The 27,903-nt window shown below is 42.6% G+C and overlaps 1 protein-coding gene across 2 annotated transcripts in view; it reads right to left on the bottom strand.

The window, feature by feature from the left end:
- The window catches only part of DENND1B (DENN domain containing 1B), a 330,783-nt gene that overhangs the window by 124,147 nt on the left and 178,733 nt on the right, over positions 1 to 27,903 (bottom strand). For both annotated transcript variants that reach the window (XM_038744737.1, XM_038744739.1), the window contains one exon: positions 5,027 to 5,127. In XM_038744737.1, the coding sequence (XP_038600665.1) occupies positions 5,027 to 5,127 (101 nt within the window). The remainder of the gene's footprint in view (positions 1 to 5,026; positions 5,128 to 27,903) is intronic.

Raw genomic sequence — 27,903 nt, 5'->3', positions numbered from 1 at the left:
GTACATAGATGGAATCAATTTTCAATGAAAAATTTGAAGAGCAACATAATCAACATAGTGGCAAGGGCCCAAAACAGAGGGTACTTATCTGTAACCTTGGTTTTTCATAAATGGGCTGTCTCCACCATCAATGAGGCAGTCGCCTCCTTCCCAAGACATCAGAGAGAATCTGAGTTGCTAGAAAAGCTTTAGGGGCTACTCTTAAAACACAAGGCTGGGTTCCGGTCTCTGTATTACCTCTACCACCAGGTACCTGTCCTGTATACCTTTCCCTCTCCATATTTCCAGAGAGGGAAGGACTGGAGTGTTCTGGGAAAATGTAAGTTACTCATAAATGCAGCTTATACCTATGTACAAGAATTAGTGTTGCCCAAGGGGAAGGTGAGTGGGATGTGGGGGCACTGAGGCAGAGAAGCATTGAGGTCCACCAGAGACATATATTCTGGGCAAGGTTTGACCACTCCTTCTGGGTCCTGGAGGGTCACTGAGGCTCTCTGGGGCTGGAGGCTAGTAGTTCAAAATCCAGGACTTTCAAGCGGAGGAAGAGGTGTATGGCTGAGAGGGAAGGGTCTGGAACTCCTCAGAGGGGTTGACAGATTGATGATGATGATATTTGTTAAGCTCTTACTATGTTCCAAGCAGTGTTCTAAACACTGGGGTTGATACAGGTTAACAGTTAGATGTAGTTCCTGGCCCACTTGGGGCTCCCGGTCATAATCGCCCCCACTTTACAGATGAGGTAACTGAGGCGCAGAGAAGTGAAGAGACTTGCCCAAAGTCACACAGCACCCAAATGGTGGAGCTGGGATTAGAACCCAGGTCCTTTTGATTCCCAGGCTCATGTTCTACCAACTAGGCCACTGCGGGTTGCAAAGAGAGAAGGGATGACCCAGAGGGAGGCCACCCTCCCGTCAATGGCACTTGTAGTCACGGTCCATCCTTTCCAGCCCCCCATGATGGTGAGCTTTCCCTAATCCCCTTGGGGCAAGAGGTAATCTTCGTCTACAGTTTCTCCAACAAGTGAGAAGTTTTTTGCCTTTCCAAAAGCTGGAGTTTCTCCCTCTTCCACAGGAAAGGCAGTCTGCTGCTAGAAATCAATCCGTTGTATAATTTTATTCATTTGTATTTGTGCATGGCACTGTACTAAGTGCTTGGGAGAGTATGATATAGGAAGAGGATGGAACTTAGGGTATGAAGTGATGCCTCCAGAGAGAGGGGGAAGTCTAATGAGAAAGCAGCTACCTGGGCAGGTACTTCTAGGATCCAGGACCCAGCTGGCTGGGTCTTACACCACTCTCCCTGAAGCTTTTCACTGAAACTCAAATTTCCCAGGCATCCTGAGGGATTTACCAGATTGAGGAGAGGCTGAGACGACACACCTTTGAGAGAAACTGTGATAACCTGTGCCCAAAAAGCCATGCTCATATATTTTTCCCAGCAACCAGTTTTCTCCCCTTCTCTTTCTCTAGGCTTTTCCTGATTCAGTTCAATCCCAATTTCAGAGGCTGCAACTCCACTGAAGTGCAAAACTTCTTGCACCCCCGACCAAGCAAATGATGAAGCACAATTTCAAACAATATGGAATAGCAGTGCACTGACTGGAGATTACTGCAGATGTTAGTCTGGCAAGCTGAAGTTTAGGATTCACGAAAAATCAAGATACCAAGAGGCAAACTCAAAAGCAGAGACAGACTTTGAATGGGCCAAACCCATTAGTGTGGCAAGAACCTATCTTTGTGTGCACACACTGCGTTACCACAGTGTGGCTCACATCTGTATTCTCAACCACATTTGCATGCTTGGAGGAGAAGCAGCATGGCACAGTGATAAAGCATGGGCCCAGGAGTCAAAAGGTCATGGGTTCTAATCCTGGCTCCACCACTTGTCTGCTGTGTGACCTTTGGCAAGTTACTTCATTTCCCTGGGCCTCAGTTATCTCACCTGTAAAATGGGGATCGAGACTGTGAGCCCTACATGGGACAGGGATTGTGTCCAGGCCCAATTGCTTGTATCCACCCCAGCACTTAGTACAGTGTCTGGCACATAGTAAGCACTTAACAAGTACCATTATTATTATTATTATTAGCAAAATCCCACTCAAGGACCCAGGTGAAATTGGTCTAACTAGAGCCAAAAATATCCCCTCAGTCAAAATCGAAGATGATTTTTATTCATACAAAGGAGATATTTAGAGCCTCACTGAATTGACTATCCTCCCAGATCCCACCACAGTCCAGTTCTTTGAGAAACCTTATGATAAGGAAAAGAGGGACTGCATAATCAGGATTGTCCATGGTGCCATCCAATCTTTCCAAGTATTTCCCTATTGGACCAATGTGGCAGTATCACATTTCCCCATTCTTCTCTGTGGCAATGGTTTCTGGCTGGACATCCAAATGAGATGCTTTCTGAGCTGGGACAGGTCTTGCCTCCAAGGGAAGGCCATGAGGGAGCCATTATAAGAGTGTTTTTTCCCTCCCAAAATCCCATTGGGATGTTGGAAATGCCACTAATCAGGAAGACAAAAAGGTAGATGAGAATGTTGAAAACATAACTCCAACCATTCACTTGGAGCGACCTGGAGACTAAAGGACGTCCAGTGGGACCTTGTCTTAAGGTGAGTTATATGTCCCCACTCACCCATCATAGGTTATCACCTATGATGTTGGGGTGGGTGATGATTTGGGCTGGAAGTTCTCTAGCGAGGTGGACCAATCCACGGGAGTAGGAGAAGGCCATCATCGCCATAGGTTGGATGGTGAAGGCTATGCACTGTATGCCCATGACTTTCTGGCCAGAGCAGATGGCCAAAAAAGAATTCCCCACCTCTCAGAGTCACAAAGAAGCCAACAGATGGACCTGAAATGTGGCATTTCCCTTTTGCCCCCTGGTGACAGGCTGCAGTTCCCAGTTCTGACCCAGTCAATCATGGGAATTTATTGAGCGCTAACTGCACGAAGAGCTCTGTACTAAGTGCTTGGGAGAGTACAGCCCAGCACTACATCAGACACATTCCCTGCCCACAATAGGCTTGCAGTCTAGAGGACCCAGTCCCCTTGGGCTTTCTCGCATCCATTCTCTTCCTCCTCCCCTTCCACCAATGATGCTGCTCTGTATGAGTTTCTGAGTTCTGGAGCCAAGTCACAGGACCCAGCCCCCATCTTTTGTCCCCTGCCCCCCTGTCCCCCTGGGACTTGAGAAGACAATCCATCCACCTGCCTCACCCTCGGTCTACCTAGGCACACTGGTACAGTGCCTGGCATATAGAAAGCGCTTAACAAATACCATAACTATTATGCCCCGGAAACAGGGCAAGGATGCAGGGGCCACTGCACTGGCCAATGAGTCCACAAGCCACAAGCCTCCTGGCCCACAAGAGCCTAAAGCCACAGTGACCCCACTCAGCCCAGAGGCTGTGGTTCTGGTATTGGCTTGGGATGAGCCAGCTTAACCAGAGTCCCTGATGCTAGATATCTGCAAATTTTCCACAGTATCAACACCTCGGATTGACTATTCACTCGATTCATTCAATTGTACTTATTGAGTGCTTACTATGTGCGAAGCGCGATACTAAGTGCTTGATAATAACGGTACTTGTTAAGCACTTACTATGTGCCAAGCACTATTCTAAGAAAAGGGGTAGATACAAGTTAATCGGGTTGGACACAGTCCCTGTCCCACACTGGGCTCAGGCTCTCAAGCCCCATTTTTTCCGGAAGAGGTAACTGAGGCACAGAGAAGTTTAGTGACTTGCCCAAAGTCACACAGCAGCCAAGTGATGGAGCCGGGATTAGAATCCATGACCTTCTGACTCCCAGGCCTGTATTCTACTCACTGCATTATCCTGCTTCTCAATGAAACATTTTTGCGTTTAGCAATCGATAGTATTTATTGAATGCCACCTGTGGTGTACAGAGCACTGTAGTACAAGCTTTGTTTCAGTAGACATAATCCCCAACCTCAAAGATTTTAGAGATTCCAGGCATGGTTACTGGCTGGCTATCTTCTATCACGTGAAATACTTATGATCTTTCCGTCAGTAAGGGACGTGAGATACTTTTACCTTTCGTTGATCGATGACACCATTCATCGTATTTGTTGAGCACTTTCTTTGTATAGAGCACTGTACTAAGTGCTTGGGAGAGTACAACAGAATTAGCAGACACATTCCCTGCCCATAACGAGCTTACATTGTAGAAGGCAAGCTTACATTGCTATTTTGGTGTGCTAAATTAGCTGTCTAAAGGACTAAAGAGTGAAAAATCACCCAGAAGTGTAAAGTCTGACTCAGGTGAGCCAAATCCTCGTGCGGATCAGCTAGGGACCTCAGCGAGTTATTCAACCCCTTGTGACTCAATCAATCAATCGTATTTACTGAGTGCTTACTGTGTGCAGAGCACTACTAAGCGCTTGGGGAATACAAGTTGGGTTTTCCCCATCTCCCCATCTCTTTTCATAGCTTCCAGAAGAGTAATCCAAATGAGCACTAAGGAAAGAACAGACCCGGCTCTGGTCATTCACATTTGTAAGGCCAGCAGCAACAAATGGACTGCAATCAGCTGCCAATTTCCTATTAAAATTAAGTTTTGGGGGATTAGTGAAGCAGCATGGCTCAGTGGAAAGAGCATGGGCTTGAGAGTCAGAGGTCATGGGTTCTAATCCTGGCTCCGCCACATGTCTGCTGTGTGACCTTGGGCAAGTCACTTAACTTCTCTGCGCCTCAGTGACCTCATCTGTAAAATGGGGATTAAGACTGTGAGCCCCATGTGGGACAACCTGATCACCTTGTAAACCCCCCAGCACTTAGTACAGTGCTTTGCATATAGTAAGCACTTAACAAATGCCATTATTATTATTATTGTTTCACTCTCATAATGTTAACAAATCTGTTACGGCATAGGCATCCATGAGCACTGGGCAACGACCTGAGATGCTGCATTTACTCCCTCGATCAGATGGCTAGGATCTGGGGCGGAGAGGAAGGAGGGTCGATCATAGATTCAGAATTGAGAGCGAAGCAACTTACCAGCAGTAGTCCAATATGTGCGGAGGCAGCACGGGGATGTATATGTGCTGCCAGTACATCGGGTAGAGCAGTGCAACAGATCCATGAAGACAAGCTGTTAACTACAATTAAAAAAAAAAACACCAAAGTAAGCAACACGTGATCAGAAAAGACCACATAAAATGCTGAACGTTAGCAGGAATGGTTGCCGATTGCTGTAAAACTTGTAAGTACCGAATACTTGGAGCAATGTTTCATGACAAGTTTCCTCACGCTATCAGAGGGTTTGTCTTATCTTACGTGCAGGCAAAGAAAAGGGGAAGCATTTTGAACTCTGGGGAGACAACTCGCCATCGAAAAGTAGATGCAGCAAAACTAGCTCTCAGGGAAACTGGAATGAATGTTCTCTCTTTTCTAAGAATACCACTGTGGTACTGGATACGATCAGCTGACGAACGAATCCGGGATCGCCCTGGTAGAGATGAGAGAAAGTGACAATGTGTGCAGCACAATTTGCTCATCACTCAGATGAATGGAACATGATTAAATATGGAGACGAGAAGGGGCTGAGCGGCCCCACGGGATACCATTAGGGCAAATTGCCAAACAGCGAAACGCGAGCCGGTCGGGAGAGTCTGGAAGCTGGAACAATACCAAGGGACTGGAACATTCGACAGTTGGAGCTTCAGTAATGTGTGAACTGCAGGTTATGGTATCAGGAGATTCTGCTTACTGACACATAGAATTGTCACTATTGACCAGGAAACTGCCCAAGCTTGACAGCTCTACTACAGGAAGCCAAGTATATCATCATTTCACATTGAAGCGACTCATTCCAGATTAACATTTTCTTTCCTAGTTTTATGTCACAACAGATGCAATTATAGTGTTGTAACTTTAAAGGAGATTGCCACTGTGATTATTGCTTTGTTTTAGCAAACACTTAAATGCATTTGGGTGATTCACAAAGGAGTGCACCTTCCTTTTAATTTTTTCTGTGTTTCTAATTGGAATACATTTAAGGTGACTTTGCCATTTTAAATGGTACATCTATTTTCAAGTACGCTATTAGTTGGCTGAATTAAAGCCTTCCTTTATTTTGCATTTCAATCTCAAAGCCACTTAATTTTTCTTAAAAGAATGCATAAAATGCTCATCTAAAAAGTGAACCAAAGCATTTCCAAAATTTCCTAAATTGTGAATTTTCTGTGTTTCTAATTGGAATACATTTAAGGTGACTTTGCCATTTTAAATGGCACATCTATTTTCAAGGACGCTATTAGTTGACTGAATTAAAGCCTTCCTTTATTTTGTATTTCAATCTCAAAGCCACTTTATTTTTCTTAAAAGAATGCATAAAAAGCTCATCTAAAAAGTGAACCAAAGCATTTCCAAAATTTCCTAAATTGTGAACTCCTATGAACAAACCCTACCACTACATAATAGGAATACTGTGTTGCTGACACCCCAAATCACCTAAAAACACTTAAGACCACTGTCTTCACCTCAAAAGCATTAAAATCTCTGATTCAATCATATGGGATAATTTTTAAACTAAATACCACTCTATTTTCAAATACAGTCGCAACTTTATAGAATTCTGACATATTCGGGATTGACTCCAGGATCACTTTTTTGTTCAATCACATTTATAGAGCTTTTACTGTGTGCAAAGCACTGTGCTAAACGCTTGGGAGAGTACACTACAGCAATAAAGACACATACCTTGCCCACAAAATGTAATATTTGGGGGGGGGGGGGGGACTTTCATTCCACTGAAAGTAAAACTTTTAATGGACTATTTTACCTGTATTCTTCACAAATCCCATTTTGTATCATTGTCAACAGAGCAATTCTACAATGAATCTCTTTAGTAAACCCCTAATACAATCGAATGAAGAACCAAAATGCCACTAGAGCCACACAAACAAAGGTTGTGTCCCTGGCAGGCCATATGGTGTTCTAGACGACCCACATTAACTAAAGAAAGGTCGGATTGTGGGGGTTAGGCATTTCTTGAGGTAGCAGAAGTAGAATTAGTTTTTACTGAGCAGCCCCACGGTACAGTGCCCTTTACTTAATGATGGTATTTGTTAAGCACGTACTATGTGCCAAGCACTGTCCTAAGTGCTAGAGGGGATACAAGGTAATCAGATTGTCCCACATGTGGTTCACAGTCTTAATCCCCATTTTACAGATGAGGTAACTGAGGCACATAAAAGTTAAGTGACTTGCCTAAAGTCACACAGCAGACAAGTGGTGGATTAGATTAGAACCCTTGACCTCTAACTCCCAAGCCAGAGGGAGTCACTCTTTCCACTGAGCTACACTGCTTCTCTGCTTCACGCTGCTTCCTGACACATTTCATCAAATCCTCCAATGGCTAAATCTTCTGCTCAGACCTTAAAGAGTAAAACGCTTCCACGACGGCCAAATCTGAAGCACTGTGAAAATTCAACTCTCTGGGACAATTCTCTCACTCATGGCATTAGATATGGAAACTCGATGTAAACTATTGAAAAGCAGCATGGCCTAGTAGATAGAGCACGGGCTTGGGAGCCAGAAGGACCTGGGTTCTAATTCCACATCTGCCACATGACCTCGGGCAAGCCATGGTACTTTTCAATGCCTCAGTTACTTCCTTTGTAAAATGAGGATTAAGACTGTGAGCCACACTTGGGACATGGATTGTGTCCAATTTGATTACTTTGCATAAACCCCAGCACTTAAAACTGTGCCTGCCACATTGTAGGCACTTACCAAATACCATAAAAAATATATATTTATAAATATATGGGGAATTTATTGCATAATGTGTGGCGTATTATATAAATACATTATACTGCTCCATGGCTTTTTGCTGTAAAGATCAGTAAGGTGTCAATACTTTGAGAGAGTTTTAAGACAAGAAATGGTAAATTTCTGCTCATTCATTTGAAAAGAGATTGTGTGTCCCGAAACAAGGGTGAATTGAGGGGTTATTATGCATTAAGGGATTAAAGACAAGGAAGTAGTGGGGCCTAGTGGGGAAAGAGTACAGTGCTGGGAGACAGGAGGCCTGGGTTCTAAACCCGGCTCCAGTACTTGCCTATTCCTTAGTGGCCTTGGGCAAGTCACTTAACTTCACTCTGCCTCAGTTCCCTCATTTGTAAAATGGGGTGTGAGCTCATTGTGGGCAGGGAACATGTCTACCAACTCTGTTGTACTGTACTCTCCCAAGTGTTTACTATAGTGCTCTATACACAATAAGCACTCAATAAATGCCATTGATTGATTGGGGTTCAAAATGTTTTCCTTCCCTCTTAGACTGTGAGCTCCATGTAGGACAAGGACTGTGTCTGATCTGCTTTTATCGTATCCACTTCCCTCCCCCCTCCAGTGCTTAGCACTTAGTAAGCACATAAATATCACTATTATTTATACTGTTATTACATTTGGTAACATAAGCTTCTACTCCCCCAGTTGCAAAATCGAGTCCTACTTGGTACCCATTTTCCTCACTGTAAGATAGAAGGATTAACAAGGGAGTATGAGGAATTCTGAAACCAGTCAAAAGACATGAAGGATGAGGACAGGTCTGATAGCATTCCCAAAGAAATTTATAAGTGTGGGGGGCAGTCTCACTGCATAGATAATGGCCTAAGCTTTTCATCATTATTTGCGACACTAAAGCAATGCCTCCGGAATTCAAAGACCACCATAATGATAATCTCTAAGAAGTAAGGGGAGGGATACGACTGTGCAAACTAACATATTATCTCATTGCTCTCCCTCAACCACAAGAATCCAACTGACATCTTTACAAGACAGCTCCTGAGGAAGATGGTTCATCATGCATCCCTGGAATTACAATGTCATTTCAGACCAACAGGTAGTACAAAACACACCATTTTTTGTACCAACTATACCATAGCCAGAGACCTCACAAAATCGATTCACAGACCAAGCAAATCTGCATCCTGGGAACGGCTGAGCAAATTTGGCTAACTCGAAAACTTCAAGTTCCAAATGCTATTTCATGACAGTGAGGCCAGTCAAGTCACAGTAGTGGGAGAGTTATCTGACTTTTTCCGGAACCACTATAGAATAATAATAATGGCATTTGTTAAGCACTTAGCTATATGCAAAGCACTGTTCTAAGCGCTGGGGGGATATAAGGTGATCAGGTTGTCCCCCGTGGGGCTCACAGTCTTAATCCCCATTTTACAGATAAGGGAACTGAGGCACAGAGAAGTTAAGTGACTTGCCCAAAGTCACACAGCTGACAAGTGGTGGAGCCAGGATTAGAATCCATACCCTCTGACTCCAAGCCCTTGCTCTTTCCACTAAGCCAGACTGCTTCACTGATTTTTTTATTTTTAAATGATTATTTTTAAATAATAGGAATCCTAAGTGAAAATCTTCATGGATTTTATCTTTAAATGGATAAAATAAAATAAGTGGGCATGTACCGCTTTTCTCAGAATAACCAGATGGAAACAGCTACCCCTCCTGCTCTTACGAGAACTTATTATTATGTGCTGTCGAGCCGTTTCTGATTCATAGCGACTCCACGGATATACTTTCTCCAGAACATTTCTAGACTGTGAGTTCGTTGTTGGGTAGGGACCATCTCTATATGTTGCCGATTTGTCCTTCCCAAGTGCTTAGTACAGTGCTCTGTACACAGTAAGCATTCAATAAATACGATTGACTGAATGAATGTGGCAGAGCAGGGATTAGAACCCATGACCTCTGACGCCCAAGCCCGTGCTCTTTCCACTGAGCCATGCTGCTTCTCTAGAAATAAGACCTACAGAGAACTGAACCACAATGGTTCAGTTTATTCTATGCCACAAAATAATAATAATAATAATAATGACATTTATTAAACGCTTACTATGTGCAAGACAATCAATCAATCAATCATATTTATTGAGCGCTTACTATGTGCAGAGCACTGTATTAAGCGCTTGGGAAGTACAAGACACTGTTCTAAGCACTGGGGAGGTTACAAGGTGATCAGATTGTCCCACGGGGGCTCACAGTCTTAATCCCCATTTTACACATGAGGTAACTGAGGCACAGAGAAGTTAAGTTACTTGCCCAAAGTCACACAGCTGACAATTGGCGGAGCCGGGGTTTGAACCCATGACCTCTGACTCCAAAGCCCGTGCTCTTTTCCACCGAGTCATGCTTCTATACCACATTCTTAAGGATGTAAAATAGATGATAGGCAAAGTATGCAATAATAGTAATAATAGTATCAGTCGATCATATTTATGGAGCACTTTGTGCAGAACACTGTACTAAGCGATTGGGAGAGTACAATATAACAACAGAAATTATGGTATTTGTTAAGTGTTTATTATGTGACAGGCACTGTGGCCCAGAATAACGACAACAAAAATGATATTTATTATATACCTACGGAGACTCAGGTCTACTGCGTGGAAGGAGACAATGGTAAACCACTTCCTTATTTTTAACAGGAAAACTATGGATACACTCCAAGAACAACTGCAGATAGAAGTGAGTAAACAGATAATCTCAAAAGAGTAGTCCTGCATATCAGATTTTTTTTTATCACCTGAAAACAAATTAATATTCTTTCAATATCATTTTGATTGAATTACTTCTAGGACACAAAAAGTAAAAAGTGAGAAAACTTGGGGACCATGATTTTTCTAGGTGCCAATTAAGAAATAGAATTCAACAAAATAGTTGAATTCAGCAACAAAACAGTTATCTGCATGTCCACGTGTATTTGCATAAATGTATAAAGGGAAAACAGTGTGTGGTGCAACCACTAATAAGCTATAACTAAAATCAAATTTGTAAATCATTAATGGGCATTCATTGTTCAGAACATTTTACCTTATATTTTATGGCCAGCTTCTGCTACTTTGACTCATTTTTTCTTTTTTAAAGCTGACAAATAGAAACAGCCCCACATTTATTTAGGACAGGCATTGATCAGGTAAATCTTATGACATAAGTGGACAGAGTTGAGGATTTATGCAAATGAAACAGAGAACTAGCAAATATTCTATGATTAATGCTAATGTTTACAATTTCAGGAATAAGGTCAAGAAGAGAATCAGTGAAATATACCCAAGGAGCCTTTACAAAATGATGGGTAGATTATTTGTAGTAATTTGAATGAAAGTTCCAATCCAAGGAATTTTTTTCCCTTTATGAAAGGAAATTCTTCTTTGGACAAAAATCCTGACTACAGAGTTTGTTGAGAGCTTTCTGATTCAATCTTAAAAGATCTTCTTCTCATGTAAAACACACAGGTGACTTTTAAAATCAGAGGTATAACCAACCAGTGAATATGTAACAATGAGTGTTGTTGAGCACCAAGAGAGTAATATCCAAATGCAATCTAGCAGACTTTGCCATCAAAGAGTAATAATAATAATAATATAATAATAATAATAATAGTAATTGTGGTATTTGTTAGCACATACTATGTGAAAGGCACTGAACCAAGTGCTGGAGTAGATACAAGCAAATCGGGTTCAACAAAATCCCTGTCCCACATGGGGGGCACAGTCTCAATCCCCATTTTACAGTTGAGGAAACTGAGGTAAAGAGAAGTGAAATGACTTGCCCAAGGTCACACAGCAGACAAGTGGTGGAGCTGGGATTTGAACTCACAACTTTCTGCATCCCAGGCCTGTGCTCTATCCAGTATGCCAGGCTGCTTCCCCAGGTATTCCCACCAATGCCAAAGCTCCAAGTAAGTGACATTCAGATTTCTGTTTATTTTTTTTTTTTCATGATAGTTGTTAAGTGCTTACTATGTGCCAGGCACTGCACTTTGTGCTGGGGTAGATACAAGCTAATCAGATTGGACATAGTTTCCCTTTCCCACATAGGGTTCACAGTCTGAATCCCCATTTTACAGATGAGGGCACTAAGGCACAGAGAAGTTAAGTAACTTGCCCAAGGTCACACAGCAGACAAGCAGAGGAGCCAGGATTAGAACCTAGATCCTTCTGTCCCCCAGGCCCATGCCAATTCATGCTGCTTCTCTATCTCTGTTCCCTTGGCCAAACCATACCTTAAGTATTTGTGTGAAAATCTTTCTCATGACAATCAATCAATGGTATTTATTTAGTTCTTATTGTGTGCAGAGCACTCTACTAAGCACTTGGAACAGTACAAAGGTTGATTGACATGTTCTCTATCATAATAAGAATAATTATGGTATTTGTTAAGTGCTTACTGTGGTAGACACGAGGTAAGCAGGTTGTCCCACATGAGGCTCACAGTCTTAATCCCCATTTTACAGATGAGGTAACTGAGGCACAGAAAAGGCAAGTGACATGCCTAACGTCACACAGCAGACAGGCAGATGCGGGATTAGAACGCACGACCTCCGAATCCCAAGCCGAGGCTCTTTTTCCTAAGCCACTCTGCTTCTCTATCTTCAAGAAGGGGAAGCAGACATTAATAGAAATAAATCAATTACTGATACATACATAAATGGTGTGGGGCTGAGGGAGGGGTGAATAAAGGGTGCAAATCCAAATCTGTATTCAGAGCACTGTTCTCCGGGCTCGGGAGAACATAATACAATAGAATTGGAAGACAGAATTCCTGCCTTCAAGCAGCTTACAGTCTAGAGGCAACTGAAGTTCAGCCAGACTAAATGGGCACCCAACTTTGTCCTTCAGTAATGAGGCTGTGTGGTTGAATGTAGCCCTCAGATATGCTTCTCCTTTGCTGGTAGCCTCACTCAGCAGAAACCTGAGGACTTTATGAGCCTGAAGGTTTGTAGAATAAACTGTTGCAGATGGGAGTGTGACAAATTCTAAACAAAATGAAAAGATTTTGTAAAGAGCATAAGGAAACCATCTGGTTTGAGCATAAACATTTAATTTACGCTCACATTAAAAAAAGGTTAGAGCAAAAAAAAAAAAGAATTTAAGCGCCAGGTCTTTGACAAACATTACATTACTTCAATTTTTAAATGCTCTAAATGCTTTACAAATCAAATACTGAAACTAAGGCTGGACATATTTTCAATGTGATCTTTCGGTTAATCGCACTTTTGTACAAAACAGGGCAAGAGTACATGGCTTGAATGTCTTTCAACAAAACTTCCCTGTTTGCATATCTTCTTAATTTATCTGCTTTCTTCTCTCATTGTCTCCAAATAGTTGCCAGCTCCCACTGCTCATTTTTTTAATTCATGTTTAAAATCTGCCCATCCCTCTTGAGTTCCACAACTTGACTAGGCTTCGCTCATTTGTTGAAGAATGCCTTTCCTGTTCCTCTTCTTCCCGAAGTGATTTTGCACTGTCATCTCTCCCATCCACCGTCATCACTCCCATCACTCACCTCCTCTGAACTGTTTCCTGGTTTTCCATGCTCTATTGAATTTAGATTTCGGTGCCCTATAACATCACTGCTCCAATTTGCTCACATAATAATAGTAAGAATGATCGTGGTATTTGTTAAGCATGCACTGTACTAAGCACTGGGGTGGATACAAGCAAATCGGGTTGGACACGGTCCCTGTCCCGCATGGGGTTCACAGTTTTAATCTCCATTTTACAGATGAGGTAATTGAGGCACAGAAGTTGAGTGGCTTGCCCAAGCTCATAAATACGGATGTTGATGGATATAGTAGTTGTGTTTAGATATGCAATCATCTTTCTCCCTCCTACCTTTCCTTGCTGCTTTACTACTACAACCCAGCTCAGGCGCTTCACTCTTCTAACGCCAACCTACTCAAGGTAACTCAAGCCCATCTACCTCACTGCCGACCTCTCACCCTCGTCCTGCAACTGGCCTGGAATACCCTCTCTCTTCATATCTGACAGAAAATCAATCCCCCCCTTCAAAAGCTTTATTAAAAAGCACATAGTCAAGAGGCCTTCCCTGGTTAATCCCTCATTTCTTTATCTCCCACTCCCTTCTGTCACCCTTTCACTTAGATTTTCACCCCTACCTCAGTCCCATAACATTTTTGTACATATCCTTAATATATTTATTTACATCAATGTCTATCTCCCCCTCTAGATTGTAACTTGTTGTAAGCAGAGAACAGAAGTGTGCAGTTTGCACTTTGCTAAACACCATGTTAAATTTAATGTCCATCGGCATATAGCTTCTTGCGATCACAGGTGAGCCAGACCGATTGGCTCCTAGTGAAGATCTATATGTTGACACACCCATGGAGGTCTGGGCGAGGTGTCTTCTAAGAGCAGACAGGCTGCAATGGGACTGTAATAGTACATTATGCACATTTTGATGGAAGAAGCTCGATGTAATGGTCAACAAGCATAGTATACAGGCTGGGGGAAACGCCTGTCACTGCTGTTTGCTGTTATCGGAAAGGACAACCAAGATGGCCCGGACAGGAGAGACCTTCTTCTCGGTCCATACTTGGTTGCCCACTATCCTCCAAAGGGCAAGTAGGGACAGCCCAGGCTCGAAGGACCTCTTGGTCAGGGGATGCCCATGCGGTCTAACCACTTAAGGACCTCAACATCTAACAGTACTTATCATCCCGCCGTAGAAAACTCTCAATGCCTCTGGGTTGAGGGCTTAACAGAAGCAGGATTCTTTTCTATTAATGGTGTTTTTTCTGTACGTTAATAAATGTTTTCTTTCTGTGATACTGAATATCATGGTTTATTCTGTCGGTAAAGCTGATTCACTAACCCCCTTGTCCTAAATGAATAATAATAATAATAATAATGGCATTTATTAAGTGCTTACTATGTGCAAAGCACTGTTCTAAGCACAGAATCTATTGGGTCGTAACAGGACTGTGTCTACCAGCTCTCCCAAGTGCTTAGTATAGTGTCCTGCCAACAGTAAGCTCTCAATAATAATGACAACAATTATGGTAGTTGTTAAGCACCTACTATGTGCCAGGCACTGTACTAAGTGCTGGGGTGGATACAAGCAAATTGGGTCAGACACAGTCCCAGTCGCACATAGGGCTCACAGCCTTCATCTCCATTTTACAGATGAGGTAACTGAGGCATAGAGAAGTGATAAATACAATTGATTGACTGATGCTCATCACTGACTATAGCAACAATAGGAAAGTTTGTCTCATTTGATCTCTAAAGTATCAGGAGGTATTAAAAATATTAATTTTGATACACATATTTTTTGCAAACAAATATTCCCAATTTAAGAATACTCAAATTGGATTTCTGAGCCGCAGCTGCAAAGAAAAAGATATTTTACTTAGGAATGTTTTTATTATTATTTTATACCATCTGTTAAGCGCTTACTATGTGTCAAATGGTGTTCTAAATGCTGGGTAGGCACAGGTTAATAAGGTCAATCCTCATCCTACATGGGGCTCACAACCTAAGTAGAAGGGAGAACAGGAATTGAATTCCCATTTTAAAGTTGAGGAAACTGAACCACAGAGAAGTTAAGTGACTTGCCCAAGGTCACACAAAAAGCAATTGACAGAGTCAGGATTAGAATCCAGACCCGTGCTCCCTCCACTAGGTTGAGCAGGTTGACTGCAAGGGCTACAGAATTACAGCTTGATGAGTAAGAGGAAACTGAATCCCTCTTCTGTCTCCACCCGTCTAGGAATAGCCCATCATCAAACTCCCAGGAGAATGGAAAAAGAGGGGCTTTTTAGATGAACAATGAATGACATCCAAACAGAAACAACTGAGTGCAGAAGCTACAAGTGCCTGGTTTTCCGGGAGCCAAACGGGACTCAGCCAACTTTTCCAACCTTGGAAGACTACAGTTTGGAGGAGGATGAGGCTGAGCAAGGGTTATAGCATCCCACATTCTTAATTTCATTTTAATTTTCTACAGTGCATTTAAACTTCATGAAAAAACTCAGAAGAAAAAAAAACCCTCTAGTTGTCCCCCAAAGAAAATGAATTACAGGTTTCCTGAGCCACTTGCAGGGGCTACATTCCTGAGAGCCTGACAGTTGGCATAGTCAAAGCTGATAAAAAGAGAGGTTTCTGAAATACAAAGATGAGTACTACCCGGTTTCCCTGCCGGGTGATATTCAAGACAGTATGCGTACAACAAACAGCATCTAAGCTTGTTTCAAGCCGGGTGTACTCTGACTTGTCACCTCCGGATCATGGGATCACACTGTGCTTTTCCTTTTCTATATCTTCATCACAGTTACTATAGACAGTGAACTTCAAATAGCCACAATTAACTTTTTTCTGTGCCATGGTTCTAATGAATTGGAAGCAGCACGGCCTAGTAGATAGAGCCCGGCAGGCATGTAAGTCAGAAGGATCTGGGTTCTAATTCCAGCTCCGCCATTTGTCTGCTATGTGACCTGAGGCAAGTCATTTCACTTTGCTGTGCCTCAGCTAACTCATCTGTAAAATGGGGACTAACACTGCGAACCCCATGTGGGACATAGACTGAGTTCAACGTGATTAGGTTGTCACTACATCAAAACTCACCTGTGCTGGGAAGCAAACAGCACGGAAGTGAGTTGAGGATGGAGATTGAAGTTTACTGTGTGGAAGACAATGGTAAACTACTTCTGCATTTTTATCTAGAAAACTCTATGGATACATTACCAGAATGAGTACAGATGGAGGTGGGGCATTCTGAGGGAGATTTGTCCATGGAGTCGCTATGGGTCGGAGATTACTTAATAGCATAGGACAAGATGAGACCTCAATGTTTAGTACAGTGTCTGGCACATAGTAAGTGCCTTACAAATATCATTTAAAATAAAACTGTGATAAAGTGACAAAGAGGTAGGATGAGATCCCAGTGTCAGCCAGTTTGAAACAACAGGTTTACTCAAGGCCTAGGAAAATGTAGTTACTCAAAACCATGCACCATGATCATCAAAATGTTCTCCAGAGAATTGACCAAAGCTCCTCAGAACTGTGGTTGTTAGTGACATTTTCTTGAGAGTTTATTTTGTGCAGAGTATTATACTAAATGCTTGGGAAATAAATTTCTGCCTTCTAGGAGCTTACCGTCTCGGGGGGAGAAAAACATTAAAATAAATAATAGGTAGAGGTAACAAATGAGAATAAAGATATGTACTGAAGTGCTGTGGGGCTGAGTGGAGGGGTGAGCACCTAATAATAATAATAATGATGGTATTTGTTAAGCGCTTACTATGTGCAAAGCACTGTTCTAAGCGCTGAGATAGATACAAGGTGATCAGGTTGTCCCACTCGGGGTTCACAGTCTTGCTCCCCATTTTCCAGGTGAGGGAACTGAGGCCCAGAGAATTGAAGTGACTTGCTCAAAGTCACCCAGCTGACAAGTGGCAGAGCCAGGATTCAAACCCACAACCTCTGACTCCCAAGTCCGGGCTCTTTCCACTGAGCCACGCTGCTTCTAATTTAACAGGGTGCATAGACTCAAGTTCATGGGTGATGAAGAAAGGTAAGAAAGGATAGTACTGAAAGGATGGGAAAGATGGCATTAGTCAGTGAGGACTTCCTGGAGGAGATGAAATATACATAGGGAAATTTCAGGGAAAGCTATAGTTGCCTGGGAAAATCTACACTTTCTAGACTCACTGTACTTCCCAAAAACGGACTAGCTTCTCAAGCGCTACTGAAATAATTTTCCCTCCAAGAGACCTTCCCTGACTAACCTCTCAATTCTGCACCCAATTCACCCTCCCCTGTGCATCACCTATGCCCTTGAGTTTGCACGTTGCTGCAGCTCATTTGGGTGTGAAGATTGTCCCTTGCTCACTATTACACTTGCTGACTCTAAGCTCATCATGGGCAGGGAATGTGTCTGTTTATTGTTATATCATACCCTGCCAAGTGCTTAGTACAGTGCTCTGCACACAGTAAGCACTTAATAAATATGATTGACTGACTGAATAAAGTGCCTGGAGCCCCTTTGGTTTATCTCTCTGGGCAAAAAAACATCTTCAAGCCTCTACTCTAAATGAGTCACTCCATTTGTAATTGCTGAGCTATCTTCTGATACTGCCTCCCACCTGTTGAAGACTGTTCAAGACTGTATGAAGGGTAATTCTCTTGTCTGCTTTTATAGTATTTGCTAAGCGCTTACTATGTGCCAGACCCTGTACTAAGCACTGGGATAGATACAAGATAATGAGGTTGGACACAGTCCCTGTCCCACATAAGGGCTCACAGTCTTAATTCCCATTTCTCAGATAAGGTAACTGAGGCACAGTCAATCACTCAGTTATATTTATTGAGCACTTACTGTGTTCAGAGCACTGTACTAAGTACTTGGAAGAGTACAATGTTACAGAGCAGAAAGCAGTGTGGCTTAGTGGAAAGAGCACAGGCTTGGGAGTCAGAGGTCGTGGGTACTAAACCCAGCTTCACCACATAGCTGAAAATACAAGTTGGACACAATCCCTGTTCCACATGGGGCTCACAGTCTTAAGCCCCATTTGACGGATGAGTTAACGGGGGTACAGAGAAGTGAAATGACTTACCCAAGGTCATACAGTAGGCACATGGCAAAGCAGGGATTAGAAGCCAGATCCTTTTTAATCCCAGGTCTGTGTTCCAGACCTGAGAAGCAGGCCATGCTGCTTCTCAAATCGCTAGAGAGATTTAATGGCTATCTGCTTCTGCCCAAGATTTTCCCATGTCCTTTCTGTGAAAGTGTGCAATGACAAGCACCACTTTGATGCTAGAATTTGAACTGGGTTTCCTGATTTGCCATTTGCTGTATAGGTGGCGCAGAGGTGGCGCTGAGGGGACTGAATAGTAATCTGGTCTCCAAACCTAGGTTAAAGTAACATCCCTCATATTGCCAGCCTGGGGAAAGAATGAAAGACTTAGCTCTGCCCTCACTCCACTACTGACTTCCTGTGTGAAGCATAGGCACAGTTTTTCTGCTTGCAAAATGGGAATGATACAAGCAGGAACTGGGAAGGCATCTTTCATCACTCTTCAGGCTTCTCGAATGAAGCCTTGGAGTCGGAGGACCGGGGCTCTAATTCCGGCTCTGCCAAATTGCTTGGGCAAGTCACTCAACTTCTCTGGGCTTCTGTCCCCTCAACTGTAAAATGGGGATTCAACACCTGTTCTCCCCGCTACTTAGACTGTGAGCCCCATGTGGCATAGGGACTGTGTCTGACCTGATTAACTTGTTCCTATCCCAGCGCTTAGAACAGTTTATATATATATATATATAGGTTCTATGTTTGTGTATGTGTATCTGCATGTGGGGGGGTGGTATTATAATGAACAATAGGTGTGAACCCACACACATAGTGGGTCAGAGAAGACACCACACTCAACGGTGTGCAGTCCCATGGGTGTGGATGCATCAGAAAAAGTCAATGCGAATCTAAGTCTGACCACAATGTGCACTGTCCTTTGTTGAGCTGCTGTTTGTCCAACCCAATTTGCCTGGATCCACCCCAGCGCTTAGTACAGTGCCTAGCATGTAGTGAACACTTAACAAATATAATAATATTATTATTATTATTGTTATTATTTTTACAATCTACAAGGGGAGACAGACATTAAAATAAATGTCAGATAGGGAGAATAAGGAGAATGTCAGATAGTGCCCAGATCTATTTTTGCATTTGCCTCTTTGTCTCATCATTTTCTCAGAAGCTTCTGCTCAAGAAGAGACACTTTGCACAGAGCCAAGTTAGCCTGTCTGCCATAACCGTTTCCCAGTTTTCAGTCGATATTGAGCATTGTCTAAAATCTGCCTCACTGCATCCTTAGTGTGTTTCCTCAGAGCACCTCGGCTTTCATTTCCCAATTTCACCTCACCATATCCTATTATTTCACATACTCATCCTCTTATGTCCACCCAGCAAAGCTGGGCTGAGGTGAACAAAGCTTCAGTGCTAGGAGGCCATCTGGGTTCCAGGACTTCACTGTTTCTCATCCAGTCTTGCCTCTTGGTGTTGATAATAATTTGTACAAAATGGTAATAGAACTGCTCAGAGGATTTGGAAGGGACTCTTGGGGGGAGTCCAGATCTATAGGGGGGAGTCTAGATGGCAAAACTCTCCAGTGGCTACCAATCAATCTGCGCATCAGGCAGAAACTCCTCACCCTGGGCTTCAAGGCTGTCCATCACCTCGCCCCCTCCTACCTCACCTCCCTTCTCTCCTTCTCCAGCCCAGCCCGCACCCTCCGCTCCTCTGCTGCTAATCTCCTCACCGTACCTCGTTCTCGCCTGTCCCGCCATCGACCCCTGGCCCACGTCATCCCCCGGGCCTGGAATGCCCTCCCTCTGCCCATCCGCCAAGCTAGCTCTCTTCCTCCCTTCAAGGCCCTACTGAGAGCTCACCTCCTCCAGGAGGCCTTCCCAGACTAAGCCCCTTCTTTCCTCTCCCCCTCGTCCCCCTCTCCATCCCCCCCATCTTACCTCCTTCCCTTCCCCACAGCACCTGTATACATGTATATATGTTTGTACATATTTATTACTCTATTTATTTATTTTACTTGTACATATCTATTCTATTTTATTTTGTTAGTATGCTTGGTTTTGTTCTCTGTCTCCCCCTTTTAGACTGTGAGCCCACTATTGGGTAGGGACTGTCTCTATATGTTGCCAACTTGTACTTCCCAAGCGCTTAGTACAGTGCTCTGCACACAGTAAGTGCTCAATAAATACGATTGATGATGATGATGATCTCACAAACAGAGAGAAAGTTGAACAGCATTACCGCTCTGAAGAGTATCACTTTGGCCTGGAACAGATACTACCACACTGTGTGGCCTTGTGGGTGAAGTTCAGGAGTGAGAGTCAGAAGGTCATGGGTTCTAATCCCAGCTCTGCGATTTGTCTGCTGTGTGACACTGGGCAAGTGACTTCACTTCTCTGTGCCTCGGTTACCTCATCTGTAAAATGAGGATTGAGAGTGTGAGCCCTTTGTGGAACAGGGACTGTGTCCAACCTGATTTGCTTGGATCTACCCCAGGGCTTAGTACAGTGCCTGAAACATAGTAACTGCTTAACAAATATCACAATTATTATTATTATTATAAAAGATAATGGCCATCTTGGTTTAGTTTTCCACTTCTTTGGTTACCACTATAGTAAATGCTTAGTTACAGTGCTCTGCACACAGTGAGTGAATAAATGCCATTGACTGGTAGAAAAATATATCCTTATACTCTACTGTAATTTCTCCCTATCTGACATTTATTTTAACGTCTGTCTCCCCTTGTAGGTTGTAAAAATAATAACAATAATAATAATATTATATTTGTTAAGTGTTCACTACATGCTAGGGACTGTACTAAGTGCTGGGGTGGATCCAGGCAAATCGGGTTGGACACAGTCGCTGTCCTGCCTAGGGCTCGCAGTCTCCACCCCCATTTTATAGATGAGGTAACTGAGGCACAGAGAAGTGAAGTTATTTGCCTAAGGTCACACAGCAGACAAGAGGTGGAGCTGGGATTAGAACCATGACCTTCTGACTCCAAAGCCCGTGCTCAATCCACTATGCCATGCTGCTTCCCCTGTAAGCTCCTTGTGAGCAGGGATCATGTCTACCAACTGTACTGTATCATACTTTCTTAAATGCTTAATACAGGGCTCTGCACATAGTGAGTGCTCAATAAATGCCACCGATTATGAGCGTCATATGAAATGTATGAAGATCAAGTGAATTAGAGGTCTAAAAAAAAAATCATGAAATAACATTTTAGTAAAAAAAAGGGCCCAGAGGCACTGCATGCATTTTTGACAACAATTTCAGTTGTGAAGAGGTACGTTTTTCAATAAACAAGTCATTTCAAATATAACATCGATTCTCCGTTTCTCAAATCTGATGATCCAATTTGTCAGTTTTCTGGGCCCTTGATTCTTTCATTAGCTTTGGCCAACTTTTCTAGTCAATGAATAGCATTCATACTTGAGAATGGAGAAGGAAATAATCCAAGTTATTCTTAGCAGTAGTAGTAATAACAATATTTATACAAAGTTTATACTGTAAGCTCATTGTAGACAGGGAATGTATCTGCACACAGTAAGCAATCAATAAATATGATTGATTGATTGAAGGCATTTATATATAGCATTTATTATTGGCAGCTTTGATAAATGTTTGGTAGGGGAGGTGATTGAAATTATGGGCTAATATGAATTTTGCAGGTTGTCAGTACTGACATTTATCAGAACCACTCTTGTCTCCCATAATCATAGATAATGAAGTAGCTGTATACAGTCTTACTTAAAAATTGGTGATTACTTTATGTCTGAATGGATAAAAGGCTATTTTGCAATTCATATTTGAGCATTCCTTCTTTACGGAGCTTAGAACAGTGCTCGACATATAGTAAGCACTTAACAAATACCATAATTATTATTATTATTACTGCTTCCTGATTCTTCTAAATGCTATAACAACTTTTTAAGGCCACTACCAATCAGAAAAGACAGTTCCAACAAGACTAATAAATAATTATATAAAAATTAATATTAAACAGCAGGAACAATGGCTGCCTTTTTCTACACTCTTTCTTTTCAATTTACCCTATCAGTTTCTAAGTGCTCTTGAAACACTTCTCATCAATTTATTTTTTAAATGTATCCACATATAGGAATCTGGTGATGAAAAATAGCTGGTCCAAAGAAACTGTTTAGGCCCAGTTCTTAAAAAAACAAAAAGAGTAGCTTAACCATATGGCTCCCAGCTCACCAAGGGAACCCTGTGAGATGGACTTATAATAGTACAATCTGTCTATTAAGACAAAACAAACCAAAAAAAACCAGAGGCAACACTGATGATTTAGCTGTTTCAGGTTCTCTTGTCAATGTAAAGCAAATCTAACTTTCAGTGTCAAATTCCCGCTGTGACATCATCCCCAAGTGTTTAGTACAGTGCTTTGCACACAGTAAGCACTCAATAAATACAAATGAGAGAATGAATCAATTTAAAACAATGTGATTTTCTTAAACTATGAGAAGTCTTTTCTCCCTCTTCCCAAATGCCCATTCTTCCTCTCCTGTCTTTACTGTTCCTAGCATTGAATCATTCAAGATACTGTTACCACATTTCCCAGTATTCAAATTTCAATGAATCATGACTTTTCATTTATAAATCTCCTATACTGAATGGTGCTATTTATTTTCCCCAAACCAATTCCCTGTCATTTCCATGATCTGAAGAACTGATGACCAGTTCGATAAAATTAAGCCCTGAACAACTAACTCTCAAATTTTTTGGAGGGAATTACTTCCATCTTGGTGGAATCCACCCAGAAATTTATTTCAAGTTCCTTTAACGTTCCATTTCTCTTGCTGCAGCTGTAGATGGATGATGGCCTTTTGCTAAGTTTTGATTTCTCACTGACAGCCAGCTGCTTCCTCTTTTAAGGCACCAATTTAAAAAAAATTGTAAGACAAAGTTATGCTTCCCTGACAAAGACAACACCTGGCTCCCGCAGTAAGAAAATACAAACTCCTTTAGCTTTTCTAGGATGGGAGAATTAGCTCCCTCCGGCATCCTCAATATGCCACGTTTACAGTATTCTGAAATGGGCACATGCCTGTATGCAGAAGTAGGAAATGAGAATGTGTTCTCGGCTGGGAAGGGGCTTCTAAGGAGCAAGCTGATGGCAAAGTCCAGAGGAGCTGGGTGACAAAAGTGGGAGAATGGGAATGGTTCCTCCAGACACTGACTTGGAAAGGAGGGATAGTGATGGATACCAAGGAAGATGGGAGGTAAAAGACAAGGCATAGTTCCTTCCCTGATCTTCCAAAGCCTACGCCTTTTGCCCCCCTTCACAGCTTTCACACTCCCTGTCCATTTCCCACTCTGTTGACAGTACCCTCATGTAAAAGGAGAAACAAAGCCAGCACGATACGGGTCACTGCAATCCCAGCTTCTATGAGTGTGCAGATGACTCTGTTCCACCCACAGATTTCTAGATCATCTCTCAGATTTTAGAGATTAAAGGCTCTAAACAGTTCCTTGCCAAAGATTACCAGATCATCTCTTGGATTTTAGAGATTACAGGATCTAAACAGTTCCATGCTCCAGCTATCAAAAGGCAGTGTGAACTAATGAAAGAAGCACAAGATGAAGTCAGGAGATTTCATTCATTCATTTTTATTCAATCATATTTCAGTCAATCATATTTTCTAAGTGCTTACTGTCCTAAAAGCTTGGGAGAGTACGATATGACAATAAACAGACACATTACCTTCCCGCAACAAATTCAAGTCTAGAGGGGGAGACCTGGGTTCTAACTTCGGTTCCACCTGCAGTTTGACTTTGCACAAGTCACCTACAGAGCTCTGTGGCCTGGAGGAAAGGGCCTGGGCCTGGGAACAGGGGACCTGGGTTCTAATCTTGTACTTCCCAAGCGCTTAGTACAGTGCTCTGCACACAGTAAGCGCTCAATAAATACGATTGATTGATTAATCCCAGCTCTGCCACTTGTCTGCTGTGAGACCTTGGGCAAGTTGCTTCACTTCTTCTGTGCTTTGGTTTCCACATCTGCTAAATAGGAATTAAGTACCTATCAACCTCCCCCTTGGACTGTGAGTCCCATGTTGAGCAGGGACTGTAGCTAATTTGATTAACTGCATCTACCCTAGTACCTGGAAGAGTTGGTGGTTAACAAACACCGTAATTACTACCATCTTTACAATTACATAGATTGCCAAGAAAATTCAGGAGAGCAGAGTTGGGGCTGTGTGACTTAGGGCAAGTCACTTAACTTCTATGTCCCTCAGTTACCTCATCTGTAAAAAAATGGGGATTAAGATTGTGAGCCCCACGTGGGACAACCTGATCACCTTGTATCCCCCCAGCAGCTTAGAACAGTGCTTTGCACATAGTAAGTGCTTAACAAATACCATCATTATTATTATTATTATTATTTTTACTAAATGAATGGGTCTCCTCCGAGGTCTGGGGCTTCTAGACTGTAAAATAGTTGTGGGCAGGTAATGTGTCCATTCATTGTTATACTGTACTCTACCAAGTGCTTAGTACAGTGCTCTGCACATAGTAAATGCTCAATAAATATGACTGACTGGCCATGGGCTTCAATGCTATGATTTCCATGGAGTTTGCAATCAGATGGCATTTGTCACACCCGCCCCCCATCCCTCTAAACCTATGCAAGTGACCAAGTGACCTTGGCAAGTCACTTCATTTCTCAGTTACCTCATCTGTAAAATGGGGATCAAGATGGTGAGCCCCATGTGGAACAGGGACTGTGTCCAACCCAATTTGCTTGTATCCACCCCAGCATTTAGTACAGTGCTTAGAACAGTCTTTGCACATAGTAAGCGCTTAATGAATGCCATCATTATTATTATTAGTAGTAGTAGTAGTACAGTGCCTGTCACATAGAAAGTGCTTAACAAGTACCATAACAATGACTGTTATTATTATTAAGAAGCCCATGATGATATACATCCTCAGCTGTCTCCCCACCCCATATCCAGTGTCCTTCAGTGTTGCATGCAAAGTATGATAAAGTTCAGAAAGTTCACTGCTATTGATGGATACTGTCTGAAAGCAAAACAGCTTCCTGGCGATTCCACTGTCAGCAAGCTGAGGAATATTTGATAGGGCTATGAACCTCACTGCTGCTCATGGATTCCCAGTTTCTGAGAGTAAACAGTTTCACTTTCCCCTCTGCTCTGAAAGCAGTAAGGGCCGGTGCACTCCCACACCTTGGAAACAGTCATCCAGTTTTCTCTCAGCCACTGGGAACACTGATTTTCCCCAGGGTCAGGTCAAACGGTGCTACAGGACCATAAGGAGTTAAATCAAGGATTTAAATGACCCAGGCAGAGGGGACGAAAGCTTTTGGACTTTCATTTACTCTAGTTACCTCTATTTTAATAGCTGATTTTCTGGGGTTGAGAGGGCCCTCTCTGCATATGCCCTTGATGGAATTAATGAGGGAGAGAGAGAAAGGCATATGCTAAAGCACCTAGGGGCACCTATAACACAAGGATATTAACCCGTTGCTAGCATGCAGAATATTGTTTACCAGATTTTCCCAACAAAAACTCATCACCTACTCGATCAAACCTCTGAAGTACCACGCTTATGGACTTAGGGGCACTGATATTTGCGAAACAAATATTAGTACCCGTTTCGACATCTACTTTAAAGGGAAGCATCCTTTCCACCTGCCACTCTAGGCTACAAAAGAGACACTCTAGTTAACATATTACTGACAGGATGATGAGAAAGCTCCTGTCAGACGCTGGCCAGCCGGTGTTTGAAACAAAATGCACAGCCCCAGCTGACTAGTTAGAGGAAGTCTGGTGAGGTACAATTACAGAGGCATATGACAAGTCTGCATGCTTGACTGACTTGAGAACCGATGACATGGACTTTCAACATCAATCGTCGCTCCTCTGGTCACAAAACAGCAATAAGTCAACTGATTCAGGGTTGTACGGTCATGATGTATCCCTGGGCCGGGCTCTCTGGGGCCTGAGAAGTGATGTTCTGGTAAGCTACCACAGGGCAAGCTCACCTGGGGCTTTGGCATGGTGGGCCTGCCTGCGGCAAGTAGAAACCCAGGGTCCTAGCCCAGCTCCCCCAGCCAATCCCCTGGCCACCTAGACAATTTACTCTAAAACAAATAACGATAATTATAATAATTATTATGGTACTTGTTAAGCGCTTGCTAAGTACCAAGCAATAAAAAGTGATGATCCTGCATCACTCAATGCGAAATGCCCATTAATGTAACATTCATTCATTCAATCATATTTAGCAACCACTAATAAATGAATAATTAGGGTATTTATTAAGTGCTTACTATGTGCACTGTTCCAAGCACTGGGGGAGATACAAGATAATCAGGTTGGACACAGTCCCTGTCCTACATGTGTCTCACGGTCTTAATCCCCATTTTACAGATGAGGGAACTGAGGCACAGAGAAGTTAACTAGAGGCCAGGATGTTCAAAAAGCACTCGTTTCCCCCATGAGAGAAGCAGCATAGCCTAGTGGATACAGCAGGAACCTGGGAGCCAGAAGGACCTGGTTCTAATCCTGGCCCTGCCCCCCATGTTCTGTGTGACCTTGGGCAAGTCACTTCACTTCTCTGTGCCTCAGTTACCTCATCTAGAAAACGGGGATTAAGAATGTGAACCCCACGTGGGACAGGGACTGTGTCCGACCTTGTATCCACCCCAGCACTTAGTACAGTGCCTGGCACATAGTAAGTGCTTAACAAATACCATGAAAAAAAATCAAAATGAAATCAGATTCCACTGTGCTCCAATCATGGCAGCTAATCTCCATCTTTAACCGATCTCCGAAAAAGGCTACAAACTGCAGTTGCTGCTACTTACTGATCTCGAGCTACTACTTAGTGATCCTCAGGCTAGTTGATGCCACACCACGATGATACAGAACCCCAAAGTATGCTGGAAGGTTGGTGACAATCATATAATTGAGTTTGAGTTTGAGGGCATGCCACCCTGGGCAGATAATGTCCCTAAAGCCAGAAGATAATTTGAACTTCTAGGAAGCTTCCACCTCTTTTATCCTTGTTCATACTTACCGTTCCTATCGATAAGTTTAAGATCTGATTAAAACCTGCAAGTGTATTATTTTCACATTTCCCTTCAAAGCCTAAGTGCATTATCAGGTTATCTTCAGGAACATAAATAGTAAAAATGTAAACAACTTGCCAGTTTAAAATGTTGGTCAGATCCTCACTCCTTAACCCTCCCTGCCGAATACCATTCTGACTTCCCTAAATCTCAGCTACTTTTAAAGTGGAATACTGTATTTCAAGAGTGGAGGCTATTATCATCTATTGACCTTGAATATAACTAAGCCATGAAATTTATAGTGGCAAAAAGATAAACTTATGAGACTTTTTTCAAGGTGGAGTAAAGAAATTCCAAATCTCCCACACAAGAAGGGTAAAGAGACAGGGGGAAGAGGCCTTGAATTATGTTTCTCTTATCATTACTACTGACTAGAGATAGTGACCCAAAATAGAGCTGATAATTTAT

The sequence above is a fragment of the Tachyglossus aculeatus genome, chromosome 4 (genome assembly GCF_015852505.1).
Source record: "Tachyglossus aculeatus isolate mTacAcu1 chromosome 4, mTacAcu1.pri, whole genome shotgun sequence".
NCBI lineage: Eukaryota > Metazoa > Chordata > Mammalia > Monotremata > Tachyglossidae > Tachyglossus > Tachyglossus aculeatus.
The sequence above is the reverse complement of the archived record's forward strand: the minus strand, read 5'-3'. Positions and strand labels throughout refer to the sequence as shown.